We start from the raw sequence: 16,101 nt of genomic DNA on the forward strand, positions 1-16,101 counted from the left end.
GGACGTTGTGTTCAACGAGTCGGCTATGAATCCATCAGTCGAAAAACCGATCGAAGTCCGAAGGGTAACATTTTCCGATGTGCCGACCCTTCAAGAAGGCCCCGCTCTCAACACACGGTCAGCTTCACGGGTAGCTGAACCTTACACTACCGACTCGGACAACTCCGACTCGGCACAGCAGAACAATCCGCTTTCGGACCATCCGACCTCGATACCCGATGCGACCAGTCCAATCATACCTCGACGATCCGAGAGACTGTCGCAACCTCCGGAGAGGTATTCTCCTGGAATTTTCTTCACCGACGCCGGCGAACCGACGTCTTACGAAGAAGCATCGACATCTGTCGATTCCGCCACCTGGCATCTGGCGATGGAGTCGGAAATGCACTCCATTCGGGCAAACAAGACTTGGGATCTGGTCGAATTACCTAGGAACCGACGTGCTCTTCCTTGCAAGTGGGTCTATCGACTAAAAGAGACGTCTGATTCGACCACCCCAAAGTACAAGGCCAGATTAGTTGCGAAGGGCTTCCGACAAGAATATGGCGTCGACTTCGACGAGATTTTTTCACCAGTGGTGAAAATGACAACCCTTCGTTTTCTACTCGGCGTAGTGGCAGCCGACAACCTGGAGCTGATTCAGCTAGATGTCAAAACAGCATTCCTCCATGGTGATCTTGAAGAGGAAATTTATATGGAGCAGCCAAAAGGCTTCGTTGCTACTGGCCAAGAACATCTAGTCTGCCGACTCAGGAAGAGTCTATACGGCCTCAAACAGGCACCACGACAATGGTACAAGAAGTTCGACGACTTCATCCAATCGATCGGCTTCTCAAAAAGCGATGAGGACCATTGTCTCTTCACCAACACAGCTCAAGATGGATCACCCATCTTCCTCATCATTTACGTGGACGACATGCTAATCTCTGGACGCCACGCGGGCGAACTTGCCGATCTCATTCGGCAACTGCGGTTGAAGTTTGCCATGAAGGACCTCGGTCCGGCACGACACATACTCGGCATAAAGATTAGTCGGCATCGCGATAAACGACATCTTTTTTTGTCTCAGACCGACTATATCCGACGTGTCTTGGAACGCTTCAACATGCAATCAGCCAAATCTGCTTCAACCCCGCTCCCAATGAATCTTCGGCTCTCTCAGCGAGACTGCCCGACATCCGGCCCGGAGGGGGAAGATATGAAGTCGGTACCGTATGCACCGGCAGTCGGCTCCCTTATGTACCTGATGGTCGCGACACGGCCTGATATTTCTCACGCCGTAGGAGTCGTTAGCAGATTTATGCACAATCCTGGCCGATCGCATTGGAACGCAGTCAAGCATGTGTTCAGATATCTGGCTGGCACAAAAGACCATGGCATTCTTTTCGGTCCGAACCGAACCTCAGGCGTAGTCGGTTACACCGACTCGGACTTCGCCGGCTGTATAGACAGTCGGAAATCAACAACCGGATACTGCTTCAAATTCGGCAATGGAGCAATTTCGTGGAAGTCGAAACTTCAGGAGTGCACAGCGACCTCAACGACCGAAGCAGAATATGTAGCTGCGTCCGACGCAGCAAAAGAAGCCTTATGGCTCGGTCGGCTGGCGCACACGTTTCGGCAAGTCGATCATGACTCGGCCCCAGTTGTCTATAGCGACAGTCAAGGTGTTGTTGCCTTGTCGAAAAATCCGGTTCACCACAACGCCTCCAAACATATCGACGTTCGATATCACTTCGTTCGGGACTGCGTCATCTCAGGGAAAATCGGTCTAGAGAAAATATCCACAACCGACAATGTCGCAGATGGAATGACCAAGTGTCTTTCGGCAGACCGCTTTCGGTCTCTTCGGCATCAGATGGGCGTAACGACAAACCAGTCCGGTTAGAGCCGGACACAGCGCAGGATGGTTTTCGACAACCGACATCAGTTCCTTAATGATCGGCTTCAACTCTTCCGACCCGACCAGTTCGGTCTTCTGCCTTTGGACCCTGCCGACTCGAACAAAAACTGATATGTCCGAGAACCTAAGTTTATACCTGTAATCTTAGATAACCCATGTATACGCCCATTACGGGGGAGTGTCGAATACAAGTGTATAATGGACGTACTCACACTATCCCTTCGGGCCATTTGTGTAATTAGCATAAATGGTAGTTGCCCTAAGTCGGTCACTATATATAGTGACCTTGTAACCTTCTTGTAAGGTTGGGTGTTGTATTATTGTTTCTATTGAATAGAAAGTCTTTTGTGCCTCTCTCTCTCTCTCTCTCTCTCTCTCTGTGCAACGACCTAGAAACTGTCATACGCAGGTATTCAAACACCAATCGAATGCTTCTTGATCTTCCGCATAGACGACCTCGTCTCCAACACACCCGACGTACCCACCAACCAATCACTTCAAGTGGATGGTCGGGTTAGTGACAATGCCGATGGGGGTAGGGAAAATGTGGTACTTGGTGCTTGCAAGAGAGGACCTAACGAACCAGGTGGAGGGCCGATCATTGCCGAACAAGACAACTACATCCGTGTGCCGATTTTTTATTGAAGACATGATTTGCCGGTATGGGTGCGTTGAGAAGATCGTGGTCATCTAAGGAGAGTTGGACGCATGACAAGCCGAGGAGCTATTCGACTGACTAGGGGTCAAGCTTTCCCTCACGTCAACATACAATCCGGAAGTGAATGGGAAGGTCGAACGAGGGCATGGGCTGATCGTCAAAGCAATAGTGCAGGCATGCGATAAACGAGTCCGAAATTGTCTGAGGCTTCTTCTGTATGTGTTGTGGGCCAATCAGACTACGCACAGTTCAGTGACCGGGTACATGTTGGTCGAGCTCATGTTCGGACAAAAGCTGATCAGGTCAGTGGAGAGGACGATAGCCTCGTGGATACCGGTCAAGTGGGCGGAGGAGATGAGCTGGGAGGAATTGTTAGTTGCACGGATTCGACAACTCGAGCAGAGGCCAGAGGATGTGGAACAAGTGAGGGTGAGCTGAGTTCGGGAAGAAGGTGGAGTCCTCTATTCATGTAGGAAGGCCGTGTGCTCCCGATCAGAGGCCACCATTCTCTGTGTGTGCGCGTGTGTAGGGCTCGAAGCTCCGTCATCGCCCGTGTCTGGTTGTAATCTTGCCTACTTTTCCTCTGTTAATCCTTATTTTGCCGATTTTATCCTTGTGTTCAAGTGTTCCCTCATTCTCGTAGTTCATCTCCGGTTTGTTGTGCCTAAGCCCATGTGCTCGTCCGTTGAGCTCGGGCTACTAATTCAGAGCAGTATACGTCTTTGAATAAGTCTTGTGCTTTAGATTAAGGTGTTACTTGTGACTTAAGAATGGGTCTAATATTGCTTTGTTGTAGAAAACTCGACCTAAGTTTAGCTTGAAATCGTGCACACTACTAATTTTCCCGATCCCAAAATGGGTTTTCAACATTGACGTCATCGGATTTTCATAATAATACAAAGAGTGAAAATGGTAGCATTGCCTTTTTAAAAGCAATGCTCATAGAACACTAGAAAATGATATATGATGATGATCACTAGTAAAATAAAAAACATTAACACAACCCACAGAATCCCAACAAAGTTAGTTGGGAATAACCTCAATTTTTCTGCCATAAATTATATGCATTTTGCAAATGATCAGTGCCAAAGGGGAATATCGTTGGAACCCACTACCTTATCATCCCCTTTTTGTATCTTGAAGTACATTACACATCAATTTTCTTTATCTACCTTAATTTTAAAGAACAAAATGACTAACTACTTCACATTATCCTGAAATAAGAATGAAATGATTACTCTTCATACTCTAGAGATGACTCGACATAAACAAAACAAGGTGAATATATTGAATAGTTTTTTTTGTTCTACCTTACTTGCCTTGCTTGCTTGACTAGTTGAAACTTAAAACTAAGGTATTTGTTTGGAGATTGTTAAGCCTTCAATCAATTAGCTAGTTTACATTTTCTCCATGATTTCTTTCATTCCACCAATATGGTATTTATAAGATCACACCCTCCTTCACTAGATACTTATGATGTTGTCAATCTTGAGTTATATTTCCAGTTTTGTTTTCAATAACATTTGTTTTCCTCCAATTAAGTAACGATAGATACATCGATCCAAGAAGGATTAATCATGCACAACATCCAAAGTTGTCATTTTCACTCATTGTATTGTGAAAACAAATGTCAATATCAATGTTGACATTTTGATCACGAAAGTTTTAGTATGCACACTCCCAAACGAACATTACGTAGATATTTTATAATGAACAGAACATTGAAACCATTGCCCAACACTTGAACAACCCACAAGCGTAATGTTGCAAAGAACATAGATTTGAAATTGTATAATATATGTATGCAATATAGTGTTCATTTTTTGTATTATTGATTTTGATTTGTTAATAGTTTGCGACTAATGGTAACACCTCCAAATTGTGCATAAGATGTACAATTTTTCTTTACCATGCATATTATTTATGTTCAATGAGACTTCAATGCAACATCTCCTAGAAAGGTCATGTGTTTTAGGCATATCGATTTGGCCTTCAACATAATAAAGATTCTAATTGATGGGATTATTCTACACATGCAATTAGAAGGCCCATGATTACCAACTAAGTGCAAGCATGTGTGGTATATATACAAAACATGGTTACACATCATAGGCATGTGGATAGAAGTATGCATGCTAGACTATCAATAGTTCTAGATGATTGAACATAATTAATTCCACCTAATGCTTCTCTTTTGCAGTGACAATATCAAAAAAAGTGGGAACACCTTAGCATTCATTCGCAAACAATCAAAAAACTTGTGAAGCGCTTGTTGTTTAAAATAAGAAAGAGTAAAAATTACTCAAACCAAAGTATTAAAATACCAATGGCAATGATAACTTCATACCAACTCCAAGAAACATACAAAACACATGCCAACAAGATTTCACATTAATGAATGAGAATGTAAATCTATGGATTATGCCAACTGATCGCAACTCAATATACTTGACTCAGAATATCAAAACAAAACCTTATATCATTTCCTAATGAAAATTCTATCATTCTTGCAATTATGAGTCTCAAATTCATATTCGCTAATTTCGTGTTATATAATAAATACATGAAATATAAATGGGTCTTACCTGCCTAATCCACCATAATTTATGAACTACTCACTAATTTTTCTTCATTTATTCATTGCATCTTTGTCTTTATGAATTGTCCATGATTTGAATGTGACCCAAGTTTATAAGGACACCATGTGCTACTTAGTTGAACAACTAATGCATTGTAATTTCTTAAGGGATGAATCCATTTAGTAGGATTTGTGATTAATGGGAAAACATTTAGGTGGGAGTGACCTCTTTTTTTCCAAAAAAAACTCCTTCCATTAGTTATAAATTTTTACAAATGAGAGTGTTATATACAAATCCCTGTAGAAACACGATAGTTCCATCTTATGTGGATGCCCACTAACCCAAGAAAGGGAGAGGACGACCATTGTTGGATGAAGGTTAATCGTTGTCTTTCAACTCCATCGGATACACCCGTGAGGTCATCGACAATCGTATTGGCTCTTTAGAGTGACTACGTCACCCATATCTCAAGCATTAACATTAATTGATGCACGGTTTGGTTGGAGAAGACTCGTCTATTGTTGTTTCCATAGAATTCAAAGAGTTATTGGGTTGACTAATTCCAACACAACTTGAGCTTTGGCACTAATAGGAGTTGAGTGGATATTGTCAATGATGGGGAAAAAATCTCTTGTACTTTTATCACCAAAGTCATCCCCTCCTCTTGACGTTCGTACCTATCAACTGAGGCCTGCCATGGTAACCAATATACATTCCCCCACTTGATTGTGCCTTGCATAATTGCAATAGGCAGCCAACCCCCTACCATATTCGAAGTGACCTTATTTGTATTTTGGTTGAGAGGCTAGAAAACAAATAAGGACGCATGCACCATGGTGTCCAAAAGAGCATGAATATTAAAAATGGCAAAAGAAATGTGATTATTTGAGGAGATCACTTTGCGTTCTTCTAGCATCTAAAACTACTTTCATCACCGTTGTAAACATAAGTATACACATGGTTTCACTACCCAACCATCCAAATAGAGCTCAAATACATGTATAAGCATAGTAATCATCTATACTTAAATTAATTGTTTACATTATAAAGAAATCGAACAATAAAGAAATGATAGAAATAGGCCATGTTTGTCGACAACAAAATTACACAACCACACTTCATGAAGGAAGGATACATTCATTTTGCCCAGCTACCAGCATTCATCCAAATCACTATCTTTAAATTTATGTTTACAATACAAGGATATACATAGTTAGATGTTTATATTACCACTTTGAAAAAGGGTTTCCAACCAAAATCCGTTCCTTGCCCGTTGGTAAACAAATAATCTATCAATACGCTCCTTACAACTTTATTCCTAGAAAATAATCAGATTCACAACTGGTTATAAATTTTCAAGAATGCCAAAAACTGCGCAATCCTCTCCACAAGTAAAACACCTCTCATTTGTACATGACTGAACAGACGAGTACTTGAAAATAATTGTGATCTTGGGAAGTTAGGAAAAAAATCTTCCTGAACAAATATGGTCTTCATCATTACAAAACTTTATAGAACTTTGCAACTGCGATAGCTGCTCCACGAAACCAAGCTGATGCTGCCATTGCACCTGGATCAGGGATGGTTGACAGGACATCGGCTGAAATATAACTGGATCTGCCTGCCTAAAAGAGACAAAGGATACAGAAACATCCATGAAAAACACTAGGAATAGCATTAACCGACAATATACCCCATAGCTCCTAGAGAGATCATTTATTGAACAAAACTCTGAAAGACAACTGAATTTAATTTCCCCAATACTCCTGAGTTTTCTTGATTTCCTCAAAACACCCAAGCGCTTTCTAATCCTACTACTCTCTTGATGGTTGACCAATAACGTTTGGGAAAATAGCTGAACGTTAGGTGGATTTGGAGAAATAAAGGAACACTGAAAGCATTTCCAAAATTTATTTGGTGAAATTTGCCCGGTGAGCCTTTTTGTCTTGTCTGATTTTTGCTGGAGCTTTGTCAAAGTTATGTCTCAAAAAAAAAGGTTATGTCTCAAACCTCGCTTGATAAAGTTCAACAAAGAAACAGAACCTTCATCTCCAAGCAACTGATTGGGATAATTAAAAACTAAGATAGTGGGAACACATAAGAAAACAGTTAATGGTGTAATGGTGACTAAATAACACATAATTACGAACAATGATTAAAACATGCTTGTGAAAAGCGAGTTTATAAATCTTGGATTATAGAAAATGTCTGTTTGCAATAGGCACCAGATGTAAATTTGACTTACTTGAGCCAGTAAATCTTTTGTTGATTCAGCAGCAGAACAAGCAACATCTGATGCAGAAAGAAATGCTCTTGGTGCATCCTCGCCAAATTCTAGTTTCTGGGTGGAAGGAACTTTGATTCACTAACCCTACTCAAACCTCAATGAAAAAATACATTACATTAATGTTCATACTAACTTCTTTAAGGCACGTTGCAGCAGGTATTAAAGCATCTAATAATGTTCGATAACCGAGGGATGCACCACCATATTTACTAACAGCAGAGATAGCTGCATGCAGAGCATCCGCCCCTAATTGAGAAACAATATTTCAGTGATATGCTAGAAGGAAATAAAGTTGTGAAACATAAAAGAGCAGAAGAATAAATAACAGTTCTTACAATTTTCTGCTGACACACTGGTCACAGAGTTCTCTTTCAACCATGCATATGCAGCCTTACAGAAAATGTCATATCTGAAATAAAGACATGTAAATTTCAACATCTACTTCATATTTTTCCATGAAAAACTCCTCATCCATCTATGATAATGACAATAAGCAATGAAATATTATTCACAATTATAATGATGATAAATAGTTCATAGTAAATCTATGAAGGACGTTAAATCTCGACCAGAAGTAGCCTGATCATTATCTTAACAATTTAAGATATTTTAGCATTACAGCCAACATGACTTCTAATTCTGTATTTAATGATGACTAATATTTCTATCATGACATGGAAAAAGGGACTGTATAATAAACCAATATCCAGGAGTGTATAAATATGTAATGTCTCTATGAGACCACCCAAACAATATGCAAGAGTGCATGTACAGTGTGGTTGTCTTTGCTCAATTTTCCATTTTATGAATCAAGTTTACAATTTCTGACTAAATAGATATGTTCAAAACAAGGAAACTAGCAGGGCCTGTTGTTTCCATCATTAAGCTTGTTAATGTTATTGCTGATAGTGCTAATTACAACACATTTTTGGCTGACATTTTTTACTTTGGAAATATCACTCTAAACTTAATTTTGGGAATTACAACAAATTTATGGAATGTATGAGCTTTCTATTTCAGAATCTTAGTACAGAATCTCAGAAAGAGGCATCCGCACAACAAATTCACTACCTTCAGCATTACATAGGTGAGAAAGTATCAAGCACTTAAGGATGTGCAGTCTTCAAAATGATGAGGACCAGAAAGAAATTTGTACACTGTATGCCTCTAAACTTTCTACGCTTTGCATTAGACACTAAAAGAATTGCAGTCATACAGGAGCATTTCCTAGCAAGGAAAGAAACCATGAGGGAAGATCGGACAAGAACAAGCATAACATGGAAGAACGCATGTGCCCAAAGGAACAAAACAGCTAATAAAGACAGCCACATAATCATCTCAATCATAACATCGATAAACAGCCAGGGAGATGCACATCACATTATGGATCTACAACTGACGATTATGGCTAAATCCCCTAAACCTATTGATACCTCACCTCCAAATTCCAACCTTGCTGAAAAAAAACAGAGACAGCAATTCTCTCATCAATGATTGTGAACAGATTTGTTGCAATAATGGCTATCAGGACTTCATGAAGAAAAAGCCTTTCATACAACTTTGCAAAGAGCGTGATACCATGTAAAGAAATATACTACAGGTTCCTTTCAATAAAACTTGTGTGGGGATACTACACTTAATTATTATATACAAAGTTTAAATCATTGCATCGAAAGTTTGCACTCAATGATCAAAAGTTTACACTACGATTATACATCAGCACAAAGTTCACATAATTCAAGAAATTATGCATCAAATTTTGGTGCATAGACCAAAAAGTGAGCAATATTCTTGGTTCATTATGTCTTCAAATTCATGACCTATACTGTAATATACTTTTTCCATAGATGAGAAAAATAAAACCCCATCATCAATAGAAAGAATGACATGTACCAGAATAGCTTGGAAAGTTCTAATGCTAAACCTTCTCTCGTGAAATGATGCGAGTATTAATTCAGATGAAAGTGTGAACCACTTTTTGTATTGCCAAATTTTTTTGGTTGAAATAGAGGAGGCATGGACAGTCATCACTACGGTTTTGTATCACAAAATTATTATCAGATCCTCTGGAAACATGTCAGAGCAACAATGTGCCCTTTCTTACATTTGGAGCACTGCCCTTTTCACCCTATAACCATACCCAATTTTGTCTCTATCCTTCTAAAACATCAGGCTTGTGTTATTTGAAATGCTGATGAGTAGATGAATGTTTTTTCTTGGGAAACAAATGCACAGGGTTTCGATACTTACATTACACCACTTGTGCCACCCATAACTCTCCGTATCGATATGCCTATCTCGTTGACTGTTGCCGCAGCATCATTCAGAGGATAGCTGAAAATAAGAAAATTACATTGATATACTTTTTATTTATCTTAAATATTTGAAACAGTTACAATAATATTACTTACTGCTGCTTAAGATCTTCAAGGACTGCAACGGCACCTTTGCACATCTGAGAAGAACCACAAGAGAATATGTTATCACACTTGCTCAATCACTGAGGAAACTAAGTCAAAGCTTACCGTTGTTCCACAATCGCCATCCCCGACTTTACTATCCCATTCATTTAGTTCATCTTTCAGATTCACAATTGCCTCAGCACCAGCCTGAATTGCCATCTCTAGAACTTGGCCTTGTTGGTTTAACTCTAGTGGTCGGCATGGCACCTCCAAAATAAACAATCATGCGTTATTCTAGGCTTCTCAAACTAATACTGCTTACAAGTTGGAAAAAAAAGATATAAGAACCACATGACCAGCTTATAGTAACTTTGGGGAATAAATATCAAATGATAAAGATGCAAATTCAAGACTGTATGAATCAATGGTGAAATTTTTTATCACTCAAAACAAAATTTGAAACACACTATGCACTTTAGTGTGGTTTATGCTTCTGTTAGTATTTATTTAATATAAATCTGTGCCTGTTTTCAATGTGCACTGGTTTGGTGACTCATTTTGATTCATTTACTCTTCTTTTATTCTTACTGCTTCTTTTCCTTCATGTAGTTTCATACATTTATCTTGCACTACAAATTAAAATGTCTTTCACTCAGGTTGGCAATTGTCACTGGTCAGAATACATATGCTTTATTTAAAAATAATCACAAACATGGCTCCAAAAAGTGTAGAAAATCTGGGATTTTTAATACTACAACAGAACTCACTATACATTTCCATAATTTTCCATCACATACCACATGAAGTGTAGATGGAGCTTCTGGTAGATCAACAGGGATTGTTGTCTGTGGTCGAGGTCCTGGTGAAGCAATTAAAGTTAAAACAAACTATAAACATTCCATAATAAAAGTCTGAGAACCATAAGAAAGTACCATCAACACCCACTGGCCACGCTGGAGCCCTAGTTGGATGATCCAACCGTGACAGTATTGCATCATCAACATTCAGAATAGAAAGGGAAAAACCTAGAGATATATAAACAAAAGGTAGGTGATAAATATCACATCCATCACAATCAAGGATAAAAACTGTAGCCATTCGCTGAATGCTTTTTCTCCATAAAATGAAAATCCCAAAGAGCAAAGAACGTTTACCTTTCATATCAAGTGAAGTCATAAAACTTCCTGTGTAGACTCTCTCAACAGCCAACCCATAATCTAGCTGGAGCTGTGCAACAGCTTTTCCCGCTGCAATCATTAGTTCCATGAGAGGGGTTGCCCCTAGCCTATAGTTACCACAGGAAATAAAAACATTGAGTACCTCACACAGCTTTAAAATCATTTTCAAATGAAACTACAACTTTTGTAAAGTAGCTAACAAACTCAATGTCCAAAAGTGACTGTGTTGACTTAATTTCCAACTTGGGGTTTGTTGGTTATAAAAAAAGGAAATGTGGTTAAAAAAAAGAATGTGGTGTTTGTGGTTTTCATAAGAAGTTATCAAACACATACCCATTCACCATAAGAGCAACTCGATTCCCACGCTTTATGGATACATATTGCATCTCCTAGCAAAGACCAATACCAAACAATCCAACATAGATTTTTGAGAAACTATGTGCCTTAAATTGGATTCTTCAATGCTCCTAGCTTCGTAGGTTCAAGTTACCGTTGAAAGAATCTGCTTCAAAACAAGGGTCACCACAGAATCAACAGGCTGTATGTCAACGACTACAGCTCCAGGTTCTCCATGCTGCGAGGTCAATGCTACTAGATTGAGATGAAAACAAATTTGTTCTTGAGGAAATGTGAAAGAATACAGTAACAATGTAACCATATTATACCAAGTCATAAAATGCTCAACATATAATGATAAAATAGAAACTTACTATTCCAAGGCCAAGCTCCATTTTTCCCGAATCCAACCTATCTGATGCAACTTGACCAGGTATTGTGCAGACTGAAAGAGCAACACCCATTGTGCCAACAGACACTGCCACTTTTGAAGCTTCTGCAGTCACCTCTGGAAGACTTAATCCTGCTGCAGCAGCGGCTCCCGCAACCTATTTCGGCCACATCAGCTCAATCATGAAATGGAGGATTTACGAAAACAAAAACGATGATGATTTCAACTGATAATCCATGCCAAAGATTGGATCAAATACTAACCTTGTGAACAAATAGAGTACCAGCAAGACCCCTGCGTCCTGCAATTCCTCTAGGTGGTAGTGCACAATCATCGCCAACTATTACCATCTACCAATATTGGTCTCCCATTAAATTAGAAAATTTGAGTGATAATAATGTGTAATATATCTGAACATAAAAGTAATGATCATTCTACCTCAACTTTAAAACCTTCTGCCTTTGCCTGTTCAGCAGCTAGACCAAAATTTAGACGATCACCAGTATAATTCTACGTGAACCCCCAAGAAAGATACCATATTAAATACCTTTGGTTACAAACACAATTGCAATTATTTCATGAATACCAGATATTAATGTCACACCTTCACTACTAGAAGACATCCTGGAGGACCAGTAACAGCTCTAATTGCCTGCACTTTGAGTAGGACAATTATTGCCTCATATACGCATAATATATTCATCTTATTGATAACGAAGGTGAACAACGAAAGTCTTAATGCCAACAATTTTGAAATCAACTACCAATTCATAAATAGTAAAAATAATTGACTGATGGTTGTTGCAAATCTAAGTACTTACAGCCAAGACTGCAGTTACAGAAGGAGATGCAAAAACATCACCACAAACTGCAGCAGTGAGCATTCCATCCCCAATAAATCCAGCATGTGCAGGTTCATGTCCACTACCACCTCCTGGTTATTTTTTAATTCTTCATGTCCTCAATAAAATTCACTTGGAAGCAAAGCATAAAAGGTGGCAAAAAACTGTATATGAAGTGGCACATATTACATGAGTATTATACATGTAAGAGAGTGCATTCTAAAACAGTTACCTGAAACAATTGCCACCTTATCATAGGTTCCTTTACAAACATCAGCTCTAAGAACTACTTTCACCTGCAAAAATAACAGCAACTGAGACATTCTTAATACGAAAATAATGTCTGTAAACGTCTCCACTCTAGAACATATTAATGAAACCAACAATGTGCACATTACTATGAGCAGGGATGACTTGAGAACTACACAAATGGTGAATATTGGTAAGGTAGGGAATCCTCCTCCTCAGGCAACTTCACTACCGAGGAGGTTAACATCAAAATGTTACAAGGGAAGTTATTCTATGTTATTACAGATATGTTCTTCCTACTCCAATAATCAAAATCTTACCTCCCCTCATTTGGTACCAATTACCAACCTTCCATTATGCAAACACCTTTTTAATTAGCCCCTAACCGATTATTGCATCATTTATAAGGCGGTGGTATGTAATGTGCACAGATGAGGTGCATGGAAGTGATGTCTCCTTGGGAACCTTATACACACAATTTTAGAATGATAACCTAAGGTTCATGAATGTCTAGTTGGTAGCACTCGTTTGTGCATGAGCTGAAACACAAAGCTATGAGACAGCCATATAATCATCAATGATAATGGTGCTGCAACATCAAGGTTGGTAAATTGTGGAGGGCGAGGTATATCATGCTCATGGATGTATTCTGTTGATACATCTGAACACTATTCTTTTGTTAACGTCTACAGAACATGGCCAAGCACATACAGATTCTACTTATTGTCCATTCAGTCATGTAACGGTGCATGATTCTATGCATGTATTGTTGATAAGTCTAAACACTACTCGTTATTTGGAAAAACTTCTATGAATCATGTAGCCAAGCACATACAGATTCCACACATTGTACTCTAGGGTGCTTTTTTTCATAGCAAAGAAAATACTTCTTTTCAGGTCTGGTTAGCATTATGAATGTTCACCGATTGAACCATTACATCACATACAGGTGACACATAGGTGGTTTGATGCCTTATTTGGAGACAGATACTGTAGATATTTTTTAAATAATATATACGTACAAAATCCAGATAATAATGTAGTTTGATGGTTTTCATGATGACTGAACATACATGCAAAATCCAGATATTTCGGTCTGTGGTGTGCATCCTTTTATAGCAGAAAAGGAGTATGTGCTTTCCTTAACCAAGCTTTTACATGAGATGATAAAGGCAATCAAATAAACTTGATGTGACTTTATGCAATACTGTAGGTTTGTTTGAAATATTTCTTTTTTATCTAAACCTTTTATGAAAACTCTGGTCAAAATACGTACAAAAATCTTGTATATTTGTATTGTGGGGTGCATGCTTCAATAACAGAGCAATACTTTTTCGCATACCTAGCACTCTGACATTTGATCACATACAAGCACAAAATTTAATGCATTACATCAGGAAAGTACTGTAGAAGTGTTTGCAATACAGCATTTTTTGAGGAGCTTTTATGAATCCTGTGTGGAAACACATAGAAATCCATTCAATCACATCAATGTTCAGACTTCAATGCATTAATCGGAGAAAATACTGCACATATGCATGTCCCTTTCCTGACCTTTTACCAAACCTACGGCCAAACACATACAACTTCTCAAATATCTGTGATGCGATGCATCCTTTGACAGACTAAAAGACTTCTTTAGATTCCTGGAATTATGAATTTTATCCAACTAAGCTGCCAAATATATTTTGACGTGACTTAATGCATTTCATCTACATATGTGTAATCTGACGTGCTTCTTTTCTAGTCCAAAAGTACTTCTTTTCAAGTCTATCTGGCATGATAAATGGAACTACAGAGAGAGAGACAGAAAGAGCGAAAGAAAGAGCAAAGGCAATATTCTTGAACTTCCAGAACGAGATGGATGGGAACTACTATATATACGTTCAGAATATTGTATTTCTTTCCTAAATTTTAAAAAAATCCTGTCCGAACACATACAAAGTCTACATATTTGCACTGTCGCCTGCTTCTTTCCTATGAAGAAGATACTTCTTTGCAGACCTAGCTATAATTATAAACAAAATACGAGAACAAGAGAAATAATGAAAGAGGTCTAGCTAGCATTATTGCATTTCTATAAACAAATGAGGACGACAACGTTATATAAGAGTCAGCATATTGCATTCATTTCCTAAACTTTTTAAGACTCTTGTAGTAAAACGCCAAACATATACAAAACCTGCATGTTTGCACTTTTGTGTGTTTTCTGTCTTTGAGGAAATTGCTTCTTTTCAGGTCTAGCAAGTACTACAAATTAATGAGAGAGAGAGAGAGAGATCAAAGTACCTCTGGGAACCCATCTAGATACTGAAGATTCGGATAAGTTTCGACCATACCTTCGATGAGCTCAGTGACCACATCTACAAAAGAAACCACGTGCAGAAAGCAAGTTCAAAAGCTTTTGATGAGCAAGAGATTGAATACATCGTCTGGCGCTGTATATACAATACAGCATGTGGAAGAAAGGAATGGAAATGTAAAAGCTTGCTGAAATCAATAACGAGACGTTTCTTGTAAGGAAGAAAGTAGAGATCCTCGGAAAGAAGAATGGAAAGCTTCTTAGAAGAGAGAAAGGAGGAGAGAATGACAGCGAAAGAACGGGAAGACAAGGAGAAGCGGAGAGGCTCACCGAGGTTTACGAACAAACAAAGACTTATCATTGGGATCATTCATGACCAAAAAAAAAAAAAAAAAAAATCACTGAAAGAAAGAATGACAAATACAAAACCACCTGGACAGTGTATGACCGTATGTGGAAAAGAAGGAACAGAAAGAAATGGCAGAGAGAACTACAATGACATATACGGAGAGAGACAGGGAAACGGAGGGAGGGGGGGGAGAGGGACTTACCATTGGGATCGTTGATGAGCTTCTTGACAGAGGACATTCCGTTAGGTGGAGATGATGATGGTATGTATGCAGAGAGAGAGAGAGAGAGAGAGAGAGAGAGGTGAGAGACTGCGACAAAGACAACGCGCGGAGGGGGGAGAGGGAGCAGGTGCAGGTGCAAGTTAAAGGAGCACCATAGCTACTGACTGCAGAGGGAAACAAAAGAAAGAAGAGAGAGAGAGAGAGCAAAACAAAGATACATAGACGAGAGAGGCGAAAAGGCGGTAGGTAGGTGAGGAAAAAATACACAAAGGGGGAAGGAACTGCTAGAGAGAGAGAGAGAGAGAGAGAGAGAGAGAGAGAGAGAGACATATTTTCTTATTTGATGGATGGATGGTGATGTTGTCTCATGAACCAGAAGACAAGAAAGGACTGACTGTTGGA

The 16,101-nt window shown here is 39.0% G+C and overlaps 1 protein-coding gene across 1 annotated transcript; it reads right to left on the reverse strand.

Annotated features, from left to right (window-relative positions):
* Positions 1-6,299: 6,299 nt before the first annotated feature.
* Positions 6,300-15,815, reverse strand: LOC147868838 (putative 3,4-dihydroxy-2-butanone kinase). Its single transcript, XM_087323928.1, has 20 exons — positions 15,679-15,815; positions 15,115-15,188; positions 12,809-12,872; positions 12,556-12,668; positions 12,339-12,386; positions 12,173-12,244; positions 11,998-12,084; positions 11,718-11,891; positions 11,498-11,581; positions 11,341-11,396; positions 10,984-11,114; positions 10,762-10,854; positions 10,627-10,688; positions 9,953-10,096; positions 9,839-9,882; positions 9,678-9,761; positions 7,763-7,836; positions 7,561-7,673; positions 7,386-7,481; positions 6,300-6,765 (listed from the first exon to the last, which is right to left on the reverse strand). Exons 1-20 carry the CDS (start codon positions 15,713-15,715, stop codon positions 6,640-6,642), a joined length of 1,776 nt encoding a protein of 591 aa, XP_087180054.1. The 5' UTR covers positions 15,716-15,815; the 3' UTR covers positions 6,300-6,639.
* Positions 15,816-16,101: the final 286 nt, after the last annotated feature.

The sequence above is a fragment of the Azolla caroliniana genome, unplaced genomic scaffold, assembly GCF_043228905.1.
Source record: "Azolla caroliniana isolate FFs.n. ecotype wild unplaced genomic scaffold, voAzoCaro1.0.p SCAF_1, whole genome shotgun sequence".
Lineage (NCBI taxonomy): Eukaryota > Viridiplantae > Streptophyta > Polypodiopsida > Salviniales > Salviniaceae > Azolla > Azolla caroliniana.

Bases quoted from the DNA above. Each gene is read 5' to 3' on its own strand.
- LOC147868838 (XM_087323928.1), bottom strand. From the start codon at position 15,715: ATGTCCTCTGTCAAGAAGCTCATCAACGATCCCAATG. The intron at 12,387-12,555 runs GTAAGTACTTAG...CTCAAAGTGCAG, and splicing joins CTGTAACTGCAGTCTTGGCT to GCAATTAGAGCTGTTACTGG. The intron at 10,689-10,761 runs GTACTTTCTTAT...TTGCTTCACCAG, and splicing joins GTGGCCAGTGGGTGTTGATG to GACCTCGACCACAGACAACA.